Source organism: Carettochelys insculpta, chromosome 1 (assembly GCF_033958435.1).
Source record: "Carettochelys insculpta isolate YL-2023 chromosome 1, ASM3395843v1, whole genome shotgun sequence".
Taxonomy (NCBI): domain Eukaryota; kingdom Metazoa; phylum Chordata; order Testudines; family Carettochelyidae; genus Carettochelys; species Carettochelys insculpta.
The window spans coordinates 367755997-367774153 of NC_134137.1; the positions used below are offsets into that span (position 1 = coordinate 367755997).

At 47.0% G+C, this 18157-nt stretch overlaps 1 protein-coding gene across 4 annotated transcripts in view; it reads left to right on the forward strand.

Moving 5' to 3' along the window:
- Nucleotides 1–18157, forward strand: part of USP6NL (USP6 N-terminal like) — a 242932-nt gene that overhangs the window by 93733 nt on the left and 131042 nt on the right. For all 4 annotated transcript variants that reach the window (XM_075017960.1, XM_075017968.1, XM_075017974.1 and 1 more), the window contains one exon: nt 3652–3734. In XM_075017960.1, coding sequence (XP_074874061.1) covers nt 3652–3734 — 83 coding nt within the window. The remainder of the gene's footprint in view (nt 1–3651; nt 3735–18157) is intronic.

An 18157-nucleotide genomic window follows, 5' to 3' on the forward strand; every position in this document is an offset into this window, starting at 1 on the left:
ATCTAAATAACAAACTATATGTGATGCTGAAACATTGGATAACTCCTCCTAGTGTCCTCCAGAGTGAGAAAAGGTTTGGGAGTGAAAGTGAGGAGAGTGATACAGACACACACGTAGAGTGTGAGGAAATAGAATATGTAAAATGCTTGTGAATGTCCTGCAGTAAACATATCGAATTACAAATCATGTGTGCTGTTCTTAAAATAGGGGTTAGGAAAAGTATGGTTTGCCATTATTTATTAAGGACTGCCTTGTATTCACAGGCATTTCGGCTCTTGAATTATTGAGTTCTTTGAGTGATTGTTCATGTGCATTCTAGTGTAAACATGGGTGCAATCGTGCTCAGTTGCTGGAAAATTTTTCCCCTAGCTAGTTGCTGTCAGGTTGGCGTTGCACCTCCTAGAGTGGCACTGATATTGCACCCAGCATAGGCACCACATGACCTGCCCCCAGCTCAGTTCCTTCTTGCTGCGCTGTGGGTGGGCGGAACTCCCCACACTCTGACAAGCTATTTTCTTGGTTATCTGCAAATTGTTCTAATTAGGCATTAATAGCTGCATTGTTATTAGTTAGTGTTGATCATTGGGCCCTGAGTAGGGAGGTTGTTCCCCCTCCTCGAGACCTCTGCATCAGGGTGTGCCGAGGTCACCAGTCTTCAAAAATGTCGCTGACTGTAGAGAGTGCATGCTGAGAAGTGATCCCCATTCAGCTTGCCCGAAGCGTCTGGGTGAGACTCATCAGCAAGACTGCTACCTGATCTGTAAGTCCTTCAGGCTGAGAACCTTGAAGGATAGAGCGCAGCGCCTCAAAGTGCTGTTCATGGAGGCAGCTCTCCAACCTGAGAAATCACCATCCACTGTGTCAAGCATGTCTTCCTCAGTGTGGAATGCACCAGTGCTGGTGGAGGAAAACAAGCTTATATCTCGTGTGGCTTTGCAGACCACCCTGGACGCTGCTGATGCAGTGACAAGGGTCATGGCTTCAGGTGTGACCATGAGAGAGGGTGCAAGACTTAAGGTCTCTGGCCTCCCATACAAAGTACAGCTGACTGTTCAGGACTTGTCCTTCAAGGGGTCAGCCCTATTCTCAGAGAACGGATAAGAAACTCCAAAGCCTTAAAGACTCCAGGGCTACCCTGAGGGCGCTGGGCTTTCATACCACTGTGACGCAGTGCAGATATTTTACTCCCCTCCCTCCTTCCCTCCCTCTAGACATCTCCCCCCAGCAGCCTGGGGATCAGAATAGATGGAGAGGTTGGAGCAGCAGGAGACGCTCCCATAAGCTTGGTCAAAGGCCAAGGGCAGCAGAACTCCCCATTGGGCTCAAAGTCTAACCTATGAGGGTGTGGTTGAGAGCACCACGCCACTCCCATTATAGATCCAGCATGCCCTGTTTTTTTCATTTTGCCTATCCCTGTTCTGCCATTCCTGCTGCTGTGTAATGTCAGACCGGTGGGTCCTACACACAGTGAAAAGGAAATATGCAATCCAGCTCAGTTCTTTCCCCACTTTCAACCCTCCTCTGTCCTTCTTCAGGGATCGCTCTCATGAGAGTCTGCTCAGGCAGGAAGTTGGGTAGCTCCTCAATCGTGTGTGTGTGTGTGTGTGTGTTAGAAGAGGTTCCTCCATAATTCAGGGACCAGGGGTTTTATTCCCATTATTTCCTAATCCTGAAATCAAAAGGGGGAATGAGGCCCATCATGGACCTGTGAGGCCTGAACAAGTTTGTAAAAAGGATCAGTTTCTGCGTGAACTCTCTGGCTGGAGGTTGGGGGTTACATCTGGGGGGAGCACCAGGCTTAGGCTCTCTGGGGTGCTTCAGACCTCAAGCTTCACATCAATGTGAGAGAGCTCAGGGTGATCAGGCTGGCATGAGAGATGTTTTGGGACAACCTAGTGGGGTTTTGCATGTTAGTGAGTACAGGCTACACAACAGCAATATATTATATCAACAGACAGGAGGTACCAGCTCTTCTCTCCTGTGTCATGAGGCCCTCAGGATGTGAGTTCTGCACTCATCATGGAATTCTCATTTCTTACCCAGAGTCCACAATACCATAGTATACCACGTCAGCAGATCCTTCATGAGCCATGGGTGGCCCATTCACCTGGATGCATTGCAATGAATCTTCTGAGTGTGGGGCTATCCCCAAGTGGACCTGTTTGCAATGCACCTCACTTCGAAGTGCCAAACGTTTTGTTCTAGCCGGAAGCAGAGTCCCAGGTCCTGGGTGGATGCGTTTGATGTGTCTTGGAAAGACCCTCTGCTATATGCATTCTCTTAGGTTCCCCTTGTCCACAAAGTCCTCTTCAAAATCCACGTGGACCAGGCCTCAGTAATCTTAGCAGCTCTGGCATGGGCAAAGCAGCATTGGTACTCGGTCCCATTGCACCTGTTGGTGTGCAATCTGATAACATTCTTGATATGCGCAGAGCTGTTGATGCAGGAGGAGGAACGGCTTCATCACCCCAACCTCCTGTCCCTTTACCTCACAGCATGGAAGCTTCATGATTGAGTGCCATGGAACTTTTCTTCTCAGACCCAGAGAGGGAGGTGGTTTCAAACAGTAGAACACCCTCTATGAGGGCTGCTTACTTGGCAAAGTGGAAAAGGTTTGTGCTTTGGGTATCCCAGAAGGGGTTATCTCCCTTGCCAGCCACAATCCCCTCAATTCTGGATTTTTCTGTGGCACCTAAGCCAGTTGGGGCTGTCTCTTTCCTTGATTCAAGTACACCTAGTGACTATTTCCGCCTTTCATTCCGGTCCAGACCTTTCATCAGTGGTCTCGGACCCCGTCATCAAGAGATTTATGAAGGGCTTTGAGAGGGCTGGATTGCTGGTGCAGGACCCATTATCCTCCTGGGACCTCAATTTGGTTTTGACCAAGCTTATTGGCCCCCCTTTTAAACTCCTTGCTTCCTGCAGTTTCTAAGTTACAAAACAGCCTTTTTGGTGGCCGTCACATCAGCCAGAAGGGTCTTAGAGTTGAGGGCCTTTATAGTGGACCCACCCTATACAGTGTTCCACAAGGACAAGGTTAGATTGAGACCATGTCCGGCCTTCCTTCAGAAGGTGGTCTGCTCTTTCCATGTCAGCCAGGATATCTATCTGTTTTTTACCCCAAGGGGGCAGCACTTACATACCCTGAATGTCTGTAGAGCCTTAACTTTTTATATGGACAAGACCAAATCATTTAGGAAGTCATGGCAGCCCTTCATGGTCATGGTGCACAGGATGAAGGGCCTCCCATTTTCATCCCAGAGGATTTTTTTTCCTGGATAGAAATGCTACAAGCTATCAGGGGTTTCCTATCCTCCAATCAGGACTCACTCTACAAGGGCTCAGGCCTCTTCAGTAGCATTCCTTGCCTGTGTCCCTATTCAGGAAATCTGCAAGGCTGTTACCTGGTCTTCCATACACACCTACATTTTCAGCCCAATCCCTTTGATTCTGGATTATCTATGGCACCTAAGTCAGTTGGGGCACTACCCATTTCCTCCATTAAAGTACACCTGGTGGCTATTTCTGCTTTTCATCCTGGTCCAGGCCTTGCATATTTGTTCTCAGATCCTATGGTCAAGAGATTCATGAAGGGCTTGCTTTTTGTGTGGTGACATGAGCCTTCATTGTTGCATTTCTTTCTCTTTTTAGGGACGAGAAGGTGCCCAGATTGAACCTTGGGAAGATGCAGACTACCTTCTTTACAAAGTCACAGACAGATTTGGTTTTCTACAGTAAGTTGCTAGTTTCAGAAAGAAATAAGTTTTAAAAGTTTACCTCATATAAGTATTTTTTGATGTTTGCCTAATTGGTGACAGTATTGACTGCTTACTTGTAATAGAAGTGCTGTGAGAGCAGAATTCCATTCAATGTATAAATTTTAAATGGTCTTGCACTGTGGTTTTTCAATTATATTCTCAGCTCTTTTTATTCTATGATTGAAATTGATCTGTAGTTGGGAATTGAAAAGTATTTGACGTTTATTTGGATGTGAAAGTTATAGTGGATACTTAAAATGCATCTAAATTAAGATTAGATAAATTATATTTTTCATATTGTAAAATTAAAATTTATAGTATAACTGTAGCCTTTATCCAAGGACATTAGGCACCCGAAGAAGAGAGAAGCTCTGTGTAAGTGCAAAAGTTTGGATCTTTCACATCACTGGAAGTTGGTCTGATGCAGGATGTTCTTCTTGGAGTACTTGTTTATGTGCATTCCAATCAGGGTGTACACACACACATGCACAAGAGGTGGAATTTTTTGCCTGGCAGCACCTGGTTGGGTCAGGCCCTGGCGTAGTGCCAAAATGGCACCCAATTTATAGCCTTGCTGGCCTGCTCACCTCTCCACCCCTCCCCAGTTCCTCCTTACCACTCGGTGACAGCAAGTTTGTTCTTGCTTACAAAAGGTCTTAGCAGCTTTTCTGTATATAGTTGATAATCGTTACCCTAGTTCTTATAGTGTCAAAAAATAAACAGGTTTTCTTCCCCTTCCCCATGCTGGGACACCCATTGGTTCCTGGGGTTTAAAGCTTGACAGGACTGTGGTGAGCTTATGTCAAAAAGTGGCCCCCTCACGGTGTGTCTAATGTGCCTCAGGGACGGTTGTCAGAGAGAGAGGTGCCAAATATGTAAAAGTTTTCATCTGTTTAAAGACTGAGATGAGAGCCTCAGAAATTCTCCTTATGGAGTCCATTCTCCATTCCCAGTCTGATCTGGGGACGACCAGTATGGCCTCATCAACAAACAGCACCTTGGCGCCATCAGTACACGGCGTGGCACTATCACGCCACCATCTATAAGGGGCTTAAACACAGCTTGTCCCCCCAGTGCCACAGAATAAACAGTGGCATGACAGGAACCGGTTGCCTATCCCTCATAAGATACAGGCAACTGCCCCAGGCACCTCCCACCATCCCAACAACCAGCCTACACACCACTTGGGATGTCAATTCCTGCCTCACAAGGGGTTCGGTTGAGTTTGACCCATAGTTGATTACTGGATTCTGAGGCTGACTCTGATGGGTTTTGAAGATCCAGCAGTAGGAGATCGAGGTCTGGACACCACCAACTGGCACCAGGGCATCAGGCACAGAATAGGAACCTGCAATGGTCCTTCTGGCGACCATGGGTGTATTATCAGGCCCAAGGTACGGCCCAGGCTTCTGTAGTCTGGTCATCCTCGGTGCTCTCAGCTCCAGAGTTTACTCAGACCTCTCGGGTACAAGAGACATTATCATTTTCACCAGCACTTCAGGTCTTCCTGTAACCAATGGCTGCTTCTGCGTCTCTGGATGCCCCACCATGCAAATTGCACCAGACCCAGCATCCGTGATATCGTCTTTCATCCATTCTACAGTGGCACTGTTTACCCAGGTGGCTCTCACTACACAGGCTGGGGGTTTAAGTTGCCTCCTTTACTTCTATAATACCAAAAACCAGTTTTGACGCTGAAGACTACTTTGGCACCTCACCAAGGCCTGGTTCAGCACCAGCACAGACATGCACTTTGGTGTTGGTGCAGCTTCTCTCTTCAGCACTTGTTACCACAATGGCAACAACAATTATTTCCATGCCAATTACCACTTCAGCATGTGGAATACCCATCACATCCCTGGCTGCTATCCTCAGTGCTGAGTAATGTGGCAGTACCGCACTGGGGCCCACTGCATTTGCAACTGCATTGCCTGGCCGAGATCAGACACCAGGCATGCAGATGACACAGCCTCTTCAACAACAAAGGTAAGGGGCTGAGGGCATGACTCTAGAGCTCCTATCCTCTCTTCATCCTTCTTCTCCGATCACCCTTGCTCTTGAGGATAGTTGTGTCCTTCAACAGTTACTAGGCCGGGTGGCTCAATCTAGGAATTCAGACAGAGGAGCTTATGGAAGAATCAGATCCTGTAGTGTCAAGTATCGGAGGGGTAGCTGTGTTAGTCTGGATCTGTAACAGCAATGAAGGGTCCTGTGGCACCTTATAGACTAACAGAAAAGTTTTGAGCATGAGCTTTTGTGAGCACAGACTCACTTCATAAGAACATAAGAATGGCCTTACTGGGTCAGACCAAAGGTCCATCCAGCCCAGCATCCCATCTGCCGACGGTGGCCAATGCCAGGTGCCCCAGAGAAGGAGAACAGAAGACAATGATCAAGTGATTTATCTCCTGCCATCCATCTCCTGCCCTTGTTCTGAAGGCTAGGGCACCATACTTTATCCCTGGCTAATAGCCATTTATGGACCTAACCTGCAAAAATTTATCAAGCTCTTTTTTAAACCCTAATAGAGTCCTGGCCTTCACAGCCTCCTCGGGCAAGGAGTTCCACAGGTTGACTGTGCACTGTGTGAAGAAAAATTTCCTTTTATTAGTTTTGAACCTACTACCCATCAATTTCATTTGGTGTCCCCTAGTTCTTGTATAATGGGAAAAGGTAAATAATTTTTCTATATTCACTTTCTCCACACCATTCATGATTTTATATACCTCTATCATATCGCCCCTCAATCGCCTCTTTTCCAAACTGAAAAGTCCCAGTCTCTCTAGCCTCTCCCCATATGGGACCCGTTCCAAGCCCCTAATCATCTTAGTCGCCCTTTTCTGAACCTTTTCTAATGCCAATATATCTTTTTTGAGGTGAGGAGACCACATCTGCACGCAGTACTCAAGATGTGGGCGTACCATAGTTTTATATAGGGGAAGTATGATATCTTTTGTCTTATTATCAATCCCTTTTTTAATAATTCCTAACATCCTATTTGCCTTACTAACTGCCGCTGCACACTGCGTGGATGTCTTCAGAGAACTATCCACTATAACTCCAAGATCCCTTTCCTGATCTGTCGTAGCTAAATTTGACCCCATCATGTAGTACGTGTAATTTGGGTTATTTTTTCCAACGTGCATTACCTTACACTTACCCACATTAAATTTCATTTGCCATTTTGCTGCCCAATCACTCAGTTTGCTGAGATCTTTTTGTAGTTCTTCACAATCTGTTTTGGTTTTGACTGTCCTGAACAACTTGGTGTCATCGGCAAACTTTGCCACCTCACTGCTTACCTCATTTTCTAGATCATTGATGAACAAGTTGAACAGGATCGGTCCCAGGACTGACCCCTGGGGACCACCACTAGTTACCCTCCTCCATTGTGAAAATTTACCATTTATTCCCACCCTTTGTTTTCTGTCTTCTAACCAATTCCCGATCCATGAAAGGATCTTTCCTCCTATCCCATGACCACCTAATTTACATAAAAGCCTTTGGTGTGGGACCGTGTCAAAGGCTTTCTGGAAATCTAGGTATATTATGTCCACTGGGTGCCCCTTGTCCGCATGTTTATTAACCCCTTCAAAGAATTCTAATAGATTAGTTAGACATGACTTCCCTCTGCAGAAACCATGCTGACTTTTGCCCAACAGTTCGTGCTCTTCTACGTGCCTTGCAATTTTATTCTTTACTAGTGTTTCTACTAATTTGCCTGGTACTGATGTTAAACTTATCGGTCTATAATTGCCAGGGTCTCCTCTAGAGCCTTTTTTAAATATTGGCGTTATATTGGCCGTCTTCCAGTCATTTGGTACCAAAGTGGATTTAAAGGATAAGGTTACAAACCACTGTTAATAACTCCGCAATTTCACATTTGAACCTCACATTTGAACTTCATCAGATGCTGGTCCTTTAGTAGACATTCTTTCCTCCCCAAGGCCCTCCCATGTTGCCTTGTCAATAATTAAAATGATATCTGACAGCACCAAGATGTTGTGACAGACACCTGCTTCCTTGTCACCTACGGCAAAGAGAAATAAGAGACATTATTTTGCGCTATCTAGAGGTTATGAACATCTTTATACACATCCACCCCCAGACTCCCTAGTTGTGGATGCGGCCAATCAGAGGGACCAGCAGGATATCCAAGGATCATCTCCCAAAAATAAAGATGCCAAGAAATTAGATCATTTTGAACATTAAATTTATTCTGTAGGTGTCCTGCAATTTAGGATATCAAATCACTAAGCCTTGATTGGTTGCTGTGCTCACAAAATACCCTCTTCTTCTTCGAGTGTCCCCGTGGGTGCTCCACAATAGTTCCAGAATAGGTGACGGGCTTGCCCGGCGCCGCAGATCGGATCTTCCAAGCAGTTTCTGCCGGACCGCGCATGCGCCGGCGCGCGCCGCTCCCTTGCGCGCTCCTGGCCATGTGCGCGATCCGGTCCCCGCCAGTTCCTCTTAACCGCCGTCGGCTGCAGACGGAATCCGACTAGGCTAAGGCCAAATAGCGTATTCAACGACTTTATCTGTTTTTCTTTAAAAGTTTTTCAGGTACTTAGGCTACTACGAGTTAGCCGGTTGTTATTTTGCAAAAAAAACCAAAAAAAAACAAACAAACAACAACAAACAAACTACGAGCGGGACAGCTTCAGTCCAGTCCCAGTAACAAGCGCCGGAGGCCAGGAGCTATGGCCATCAGCCCTCCTGCTGAGGCAGGCCATCGGACGGGGAAAAAAGCACAAAGAAGGTGCTAAGTACCCGCTTAAAAACTCAAAGACTCACCAACAATGTCCTCTTCAGGCTTTAAAAAATGTGAGTCCTGCTGAGAGGCGATGCCAGCGTCCGATGGGCACAGTCTATGTATAAGGTGCCTGGGGGAGTCCCATGTGGCACAGAAATGCGCCTTCTGTGCTAAATTAACAACCAGAGCACGGAGAGACAGGGAGATGCGGATTAAAATGCTGCTTCTTGATAAGGCCCTCCAGCCAGACGTGCCGGAGCGGCCGCAGCAGGAGGGACCCTCTGGGGCCCTTAAAAGGAAAGCTGCCTCCCTCACTCCATCAGCGCAAAAACGGAGGAAAGTCTCTCCAGCCCGATCCCTGCCGGCAGCAACAGCGAGCGGGATGGGAGGAGCGCACAGCCCCCAGCCGCAGCAACAGCTGATCGGCGGCAGCACGGAGAGCCACGTGGAAGCGGCTCAGCCTCCGATAATCAGCCAGCCGCCCCGCACCGCAGGCAGGGCGGCGGCTAAACAAGCGCCGGTACCGGCGGCACCGCAGGCAGCGGCACCAACCCCCAGGGAACCGGCGGTGCAGAGCGCGCAGGCACGTAGCCTGCAGGCGCAGAAGGACACCGCACGTGCGGCACCGCCTTCGAGCGTGCCTAGCACGGTGCCGACAGGGCCGGGATCCCCCGCGCGTCAGGGGGCGGAGTTACCTCCTCCAGGGAGGGGGAAGGCTGCACACAAGAGGAGGCATTGCAGCCCCTCTCCGGACAGGGCTGTGAAGCTGCTTTCTCACAGCCCTCCGCTCATGTTGCAGACTCCAACCAGAAGGCAGGGGTCCCCCCTAGCCTACCCGGAGCCCCCTTCTCCATTTTTACAACCAGCCTCACCATGGCTGGCACCACCTTCACCCTTCCTGGGGTTCGAACCGCTGGACTATTATGCGAAATCGCTCTCTCCAGTGTCTCGACGATCTCCCTCCCCCAGACGCAGAGGGTACGCACCAAGGGAGTGGTCTAGGTCACCTTCCCAAGAACAGTGCCTATACTGCCATGGTCGCCCCTACCACGCGGGGCATACACACCATCGGCAATCTACTAGGGAAAGATCCCCACAAACTATCTCGTACCCCCGAGGGCAATCACGACCGGGGACAGAGACTCAAGCATCTCAGGGGGGACTGGTCATGGAACCCCGAGATTTTCCCTCGCAAACCTCCAGCGAGAGGGTGTACCATCACCAGCAGGAACCGGAAGGGTCCAGAGGGACGTACCCCAGCGGTTCCTCGCTCTTCTCCCCGGACGAGGCTACGGCCCTGGGGGACGTCCATCCTACGGACGATCTTGAACAGTTTCAAGAGCTGTTTAAGAGGGTGGCCTTCACGCAAGGCATCCAGACAGCAGAGGTGCAAGAGAAACAGCATAAGCTCCTCAAAAATTTGAGACCTCCGGCCTCCTCCAGAGTAGCAACACCGCTTGATGAAGCGATCTTAGAGTCCGCCACTACGATATGGCAGACCCCTGCAACTATTCCGCCTGTCCAAAAGAGAGCGGGTAAGAAATACTTCGTGCCGGCGAAGGGCATGGAGTTCCTGTTTAGCCACCTACAGCCAAACTCCCTGGTGGTGGAGTCCTCGCAACAAAGATCAAAAACATCTCAATTTAAAACGGGGGGAACAGACAAAGATGCCAAGAAGCTAGAGCTGTTCGGCAGAAAGGTCTACTCCTCCTCCACTTTAACGTTGCGAATGGCAAATTACGCAGCGCACTTAGCGAACCATAATTTTGACAACTATTCCAGGTTAACCTCCCTCATGGACTTGCTTCCAGAGGACAAAAAGCCGGTCCTCAAGGCCATAGTGCAAGAAGGCTACGCGGCTGTGAGGACGGGAGTTCAGATTGCTTTGGACGTTGCGGACACAGCAGCACGTTCCACAGCAACCGCAGTGGTGATGAGAAGGGAGTCCTGGCTCCAGACCTCGGGTATACCGAGGGATCTGCAGGCGAAGATAGTTGACCTTCCCTTTGACTCGCAGAAGCTGTTTGCTGAATCAACTGACTCGGTCCTTCATTCCAGTAAAGATTCAAGAGCCACACTCAGGACCCTGGGGATTTACACCCCTCCATACACAAAGAAAAGGTACTACCCTCAGCAAAGGCGGTACCAGTACCAGCAACAGCGCCCCCAGTATCACAGGGGTTACGAGCAAGGGCAACAGCACCAGCAGTACAGAACTCCCAGGCGACACTCACAACAGAGCCGTGCATCCTCGGGGCGGGGCCAAAGGCCACAAGTTTGACATACAGATCCAGGGCTGCACCATCACTACCATCACACAAGGTCATCCGAAGCGGCTATTCCACCATCGCCTCTGACCATTCTACGACCAGTGGCAAAGGATCACCACAGACAAATGGGTGCTGGAGATCATAGCCACGGGGTACGCCATCCCCTTCCAGTCGCTCCCACTGTCACGACCTCCACCCAAGCCCCACCTCCAGGAGGCCTCCCAGGTAGCGAGGCTCAGGCAGGAGGTGGACCATCTCATGCTCATACGGGCGGTGGAAAGAGTGCCAGAGCAACTGCACGGGAAAGGGTTCTACTCCAGGTATTTCCTCACGGAGAAAAAGACAGGAGGCTGGAGGCCCATCTTAGACCTTCGCGGCCTCAACAGGTACCTGCGCAAGCAACGTTTTCGGATGACCACGATCGCCTCCATCCTTACAGCACTGGACGATGGAGACTGGTTCGCAGCCCTCGATTTACAAGACGCGTACTTCCACATAACCATCCATCCGGCTCACCGGCGATTCCTCCGGTTCCTGGTAGGCAACGAACACTTCCAATATAAGGTCCTACCGTTTGGCCTCTCCTCGGCCCCCAGAGTCTTCACCAAGACCTTGGCAGTGGTGTCAGCCTACCTGCACAGACAGGGGGTATTTATTTTCCTGTATCTGGACGACTGCCTGCTCAAAGGGGCCTCGAAAGGGGAGGTTCTGCGCATGATACGCGTCACAGCAAACACGTTCTCCTCACTTGGCCTGGTTATCAATCTGGCAAAATCACAAATAGACCCCACACAGGACATAGAGTTCATAGGGGCTCGCATAAACTCGGTTACAGCGAGAGTATACCTACCAGAGGCTCGCTTTCGAGCCATCGGTTCCCTCATGTAAGTCATCACCTTCAGCCCTACGGTGCCGGTCTTGACGTGCTTGCAGCTGCTGGGCCACATGGCAGCGGCGACGTTTGTAGTGCAGAACGCCAGGTTACACATGCACAGCATGCAGCACTGGCTGGCGAGTGTATACAAACCGGCAGTACACACCGTTCACAGGGTGGTGTCGCCCACAGCCGGGGTGCGCAAATCCCTGCAATGGTGGGTAAACCCCAGGAACTTGCTAACAGGGGTGCCCTTCCACCAGCCGCAAATATCGGTTTTTCTCAATACAGATGCCTCCCTCATAGGGTGGGGAGCGCACATGGGCGAAGAGGTGACTCAAGGACTGTGGTCACCCACGGAACAGTCACTACACATCAACGTACTGGAGCTCAGAGCAGTGTTCAACGCCTGCAAACACTTTCGAGACCACATACAAGGCAAAGTCGTCGGGATCAGTACAGACAATACCTCCACCATGTTTTATATAAACAGGCAAGGAGGAGCTCGATCCCGTGCCTTATGCGCGGAAGCAATCCGCTTATGGGACTGGTGCATCGCCCACGATATAATCTTGAAAGCCTCATACTTGCCGGGTGCGCACAACGTGAAGGCAGACCAGCTGAGCAGGCGTTTTGTGCTCACACACGAGTGGCAGATCCGTCCCGACCTGCTACGGCCGATCTTCCACGCATGGGGTTTTCCCCAAATAGATCTGTTTGCCACCTAGCACAACAAGCAGTGCCCACGATTCTGCTCCAGGGCAGGACTGGGATGGGGGTCCCTGGGGGACGCGTTTGCGATCCCTTGGGGGGGCCCCCTCCTTTATGCGTTTCCTCCCACAGTGCTGATCCACAAAGTAACTCACCGTAGTAACGGTGGTTCTTCGAGATGTGTCCCCGTGGGTGCTCCACTACCCGCCCATCCTCCCCGCTTCGGATCTCTGTTAGTGTTTTGCAGGGGCACCCGAGGTGGTTGGTCGAGGAACTGGCGGGGACCGGATCGCGCACATGGCCAGGAGCGCGCAAGGGAGCGGCGCGCGCCGGCGCATGCGCGGTCCGGCAGAAACTGCTTGGAAGATCCGATCTGCGGCGCCGGGCAAGCCCGTCACCTATTGTGGAACTATTGTGGAGCAGCCACGGGGACACATCTCGAAGAACCACCGTTACTACGGTGAGTAACTTCTCTTTATATGCCTTTCCTCTGATCCTCTTAATACACAAAGTAATCCTCAAGATGAAGGGGGTTGGATGCGGTTTATTTTAATAGCTCTGGTGTGACTTCTACAGAATTGATACACACCTCTTCTGGACATGTACCGCGTCAACTTGTGCAGACTTAGCTGCTTGAGTCAATGCAAAATGTGGTATTTAATGGGTAAATGTCCAGTGTGTCACATGCCACCAATTCAAAGCTGTTGCTGATGTTCCTGGAGTCACTGCAGACAGGTACATACGTAGAGCTTCACTGAGGAAAAAAGCAGTGACTGATTCTCCATGCTGTTCAGTTTGATTTGGCACTGTGTTATGGGATCTCACAGAGCATGTCCTTCCTAATCCTCCCTTTTTTTCTTCTTCTCTTCCTCCCAGGTGTTTTTCATATATTGACCATAGCTGTATGCTATTTAGGATCAGTGGTCCCTGTAAGCTGAGCATTTGGGTGGCTGTTCAGGTGTTGTCCAGCTGATTAGCAAAGTGTTCTCAGTTGGCAACATGTATTTCTGTTGGTGGTGCGTATCTGCACGTGCCCTGGTGCAAAATAATTTTTATGTGCATGTGGATAGAAAAAATTAGGGGGAACACTGTTCAGGATGTGGTTTCATTGTGTCACTCACTATATAGCAGGCTGTTGGTCAGGTGGGGAGAAATTTGAGCATATACACAAGCGTAAGTAGGTTGTAGACAAGTAGCATACACGTAGGTTGATACAATATGATTTATGTTGACATAACGTTAGAGCGTAGAGTAGGCTTTAGTACTTCATGGAATATTTGTCCAACAGTGTGTTCAATTTCTGAACTATTTTTTAAAGTCTGTTTTGCTGACTGGCTTGTGAAGACGTTTATAAGGCCTAATAAATATCATCTTGTACTTTTTCCTCCCTTCCTGCCCCATACTCTTCTGTGATGTTGCTGCAAGCTGTTAATTACCTGTCAGATTTTCCCTTGGAGATGTTTTTTCTTCATTAATGGGTGAATTGATTCTTGTATATATGGTTTTCAGAGTGTTTTTGAGTCAAGTGGAATGAAGTATGCTGTAGTTTGTAAACTACTGTTCTTACATTGCATGTATTTTGGATAAAAAAAAGTTTGAGTGGTGGGGAAGAAAAAAATATTTCTTATTGCTTTCCTACGGTCTGGTGCAAAGATTGCTGAAATCGTAGACTTTAAGTGGATCTGAATCAAACTGCCAGAAGTTTGCAAACAGATTCTGAATTTAGACATCTCTAATGTACTACCCCTTTAAGGTGTTTTTTAATACTTTCTATGTGAAAAACTTTTTCTTCCTGAACTAACTTTTGAAGGTCACTCAACCCCTCACTTTTACTATTATTTTTTCTCTTCTCCTAGTTAATGTTCTGGAAACTCATGAACTCTAGTCCTGTGTCTTAATTATTGGATCATATTTGCTCTCAGAACTGACATTATTCATTGGTACACAGTTCTGTATGAAATCCAGTCCCTATGTATTCAACTCTCTGGGATGAAAATTAAAAGATTTATAATACGGTACATGAAGGCTGCATAAATTAGCAAATCATAGATCTGTGTAATTAGTAAAGAGACATGGTGTCTCTTACTTACGCATTAATCCTTGAGAATGAGAGTTAAACTTGAATGCAGTTAATGTAGCTCCATGATTCTTGAATCTAGAACTCATTCCAGTTGATGTCTATATAGTAGACCCCTGAGATACATGCCCTCAAGTTGCTTATTTCTTGGGTTAACATGTCTTCAAGTGGTCAGTTTTTCGGCTTGTGTCAGGGGTGGTAGCTGAGGGTCTGACTCTTGGCTGCCACAGCTAACAGAAGTGGCTGCTGCCCCTGATATGAGCCGGGAAACTGCTCCTGTCAGGAGCAGCAACAAAGAGTCAGGCTGTTATTCCTGATGGGAGCAAGGAAACTGATCAGCACTGGTCAGTTTCCCCTCTCTTGTGAGCAGCCGGTAGCCCAGAGCCAGGCTGTGCTGTGCTGGTCATTATCCTGGTCCCAAGGAGTGGCGGGGAACTGAGAGCCAGGCTGCTGGCTAATTTCTGGCTCCCCATCACTCTGGGAGCCAGGAAACTGACCAGCACTCAAGCGCTGGTCATTTTCCCGGCTCCCGCCAGTGGAGGGGAGCTGGGAGCTAGGCTGCCACCTGGTTCCTGGCTCCTCCTGATTTGTGCGAAATTTGAATTATGCAAGGTTGCCCAAGAACTCAAACTTGGCATAACGCAGGGGTCTGCTGTATTATTGTGAGATGTACCATGCTGCCTAAAGAGGAATTAACTCAAAACAGCAATGCCAAACTCCCTTTGTGTGAAAGCCAGTTTTCACTGGGTTCAATTTTTTAAATTATGATTGCAGTCTCAGGTATTTTGTGGTACTGAAGATGTCAGATTCATTCTTTGGCAAAGAATTGTGCTTCAGGCTTGCAAGCTTTCATATAAAGGTTAAAAAATACTTTAGTTTCATGGTTGTGAAAGATAACCTTGAAAATATGTACAATGTAGTCATAATGCAGTGTTCAGGAAGCCTGTAACAATGGCCACAAGAGATGCAAACTACCCCATTCTTTTCAATTTGCTGTTAATGCTGAAATCTAAAGGCAACAAAAGTCTGCATTAATGATTTCACTGGTTGATTAGTTTTGTGGTAACAAGCTTATATCTGACTGTTTTTAGTTTCCAGCTGTCTCTTACTTAAGCTGTCAAGCCCAGCTTTCCCTAACGGCATTTATAGCGTCCAAGAATTATGAAATAAAAATGTATAAATTTGGCAATATGCTGACAGACATCAAAATAAAAAATAAGGAAATCTGTAATGATTGTTGTGGTGTTACACCTTATACTCTTCAGAGAGAGGTTCTCCTTAAATAAGATGGCTCAATTAAGAAATGTGTTTTGCAAGATGGGTCACGTGAATGAAGTATCATGGAAAAGCTAATGATCTACTGAATGTGATTATCCAACTTGTATGTTTTATATCATTTCCGTTTTTAAAGTTGGGAATACGGACCATGTAACAGTTACATGTGGGTGTGTTAGGGCAACAATATGCCCTTGGTCAGCCTTTAGGAAGAAACTGTAAGGCTGGTAAGATACTATTCTCTCTCCTTCCTGAAAGATCTCCTAGAAGGTAGCTGTGACACAACTAGGTCAGGTTGTCCTGTCATCCAGTACTAAACAGCATCTTGGACTTCTAATAATTTTCCACTGAAAGGAAGTGGAAGTCAAGACTTGGAAGTAAAAGATATCCACCTTTATGTAAATTTCATTTAGGGCTTGGAAATTAAGTTAATTTGGCTTCACTCTTCACAGCACCCCTACCCAGAATCACTGCTGGTAACTTTTGTTGCATAACTTTCTGCAGTAGGTTCTCTTTTTGTTTGTGTCTTCCTGTATAATTCCTCATTGGTGACCTTCTGCATCCATCCTATTCCTAGGATCTTTCTATAACAGTTCCTATTGAGCACCAATATTCTTCTCTTCGAATCTTTTGTCATCACCCATGTCTCACATCCATACAACATGCTGCTGATATCTAAAGATTTAAGCTGAAAGCAAGGTAGCTCTCAACATGAAGAATTTTTGCAATGTACCCAAAATCAACATTTAGGTTGAGGAATGACTACTTATTTAAATTCACCATTTGTAGTCAATAAGCTTATGTCTTGTTATAATATAGCCCAATTTGTACAATTCATGGGGTGGGAACTTGGGGGGCAAAAAGTTGTGCATACCTTCCTGCACATTGAGAGAGGGGGGTCATTTTTTTGAGCTTGCGTTATGCGGATTCCTCTGTACCGTGCAAGACCATAGAATTTTGGGTTTACTCCTCCACAGAGGATGTACCTGCAAGTGCTGACTGATCTGAATGCAGTTTGTGTCTGCAGCTGGGTTTGGTCTTGCCTAGGTGTGTGCTGGAAGGGGTCTAGAGAGTCTGACACAGCAACCTATTGCAGGGGAAACCCAGGCTGGCAGAGCTGGAGGGCTGGGTAGGACACCAGCCCATCAGGTGCCATCTTGGTTGCAAAAAGGGGTGTTTTTCCCCCTGTGCCAATTGTGTAATTCGTTTTTATTTTATAGAAAACTTTTATTTTTTAAAGTTTAATTTAAACTGCTGCACAATTTCCTGTTTGCTGCTTTGGAGTGTTGCAGAATGTATGGAACCTATTATAAAATTAAGTCTTCCTCATTAGAATGCAGTGTCTTGATTATCATTCATAATTTTTCTTTTTTCATTCCTCCTACTCATTAGAATGTGGCATCCTGTTTGCATAATCCTTCAGTGGTTCTATGACTGTACACACCATAAGGCTAAACTTACTGCTCTTAGGACAGAAAAGTGTAATCGGATAGGTTACTTCACTTGTCTGTAGTCAAGTACACACAAGCTGCTTCTGTGACTATTTACATTATGAACTCTGGAAGGAACAATAAAAAAGGAAAATTTGGAGGTTTTCAAAGAACAGTTTGTTGATGTGCAGGGATTGATCCAGGTTATGCAGCTTTCCTCGTGTCCTCAGCATTTGTTTGTCACACGAGGAAGGACTGGCTTTGTTGTTTAAAGATTGCCCTGTACAAGCTGGCTATTATGTTCCTCGGGAAGACCAAAGTGGCACCAGTATTTTCCCAGCTTCCTCTAATATTGGTAATAATTGTTACACGTATTAGAGCTTTCTTTGAGACTGCGTGGAGTAGGCAGGAGGAGGTATCATTGCATATAATATTATGGAAAGGTGACAGATTGGCAATAAAAGTGAGATTCTGTTTCACAGTAAATGCCTGACCCTGGGACTACCTGTAATTTGAAAAGACAATGAGATACCAATTGTGAAACTTTGGTCAGTTCTAATTCTTATTATAGTGGTAATTTGTTATTTACAGTGATTTAGTACTGTTTGAATTGAACACATACCACTCCATTTTTAATAACTGCTGCCCCAGGAAAACCATTCAGATTATTCACATTAATGTTATTTTCCATTTTGTATTTCTTTTGATGAATTTTGGATGTAATATTGATGCTGAGTATTAAAAAAAGAAATTGGTGTGGCTTGGTTATTAAAATGCAATTTTTAAAAGTGAATTGCCAAGATAAATTGCTGTTAAATTAAGGCAACAGGGGCCATAAATGGGACAGTGTTCATGGGGAACTACAGGAAGTACAGTAATAAGAATTAACAGTATGAAATTAATAAAGAGAAAAATTTGAGCTGAATATCAGGAAAAGCATGCTGACAGATATAGTAGGTTGCAGAATAGACTCCCAGGAAAGAGGTGAAAGGAAATCACATGATGGAAA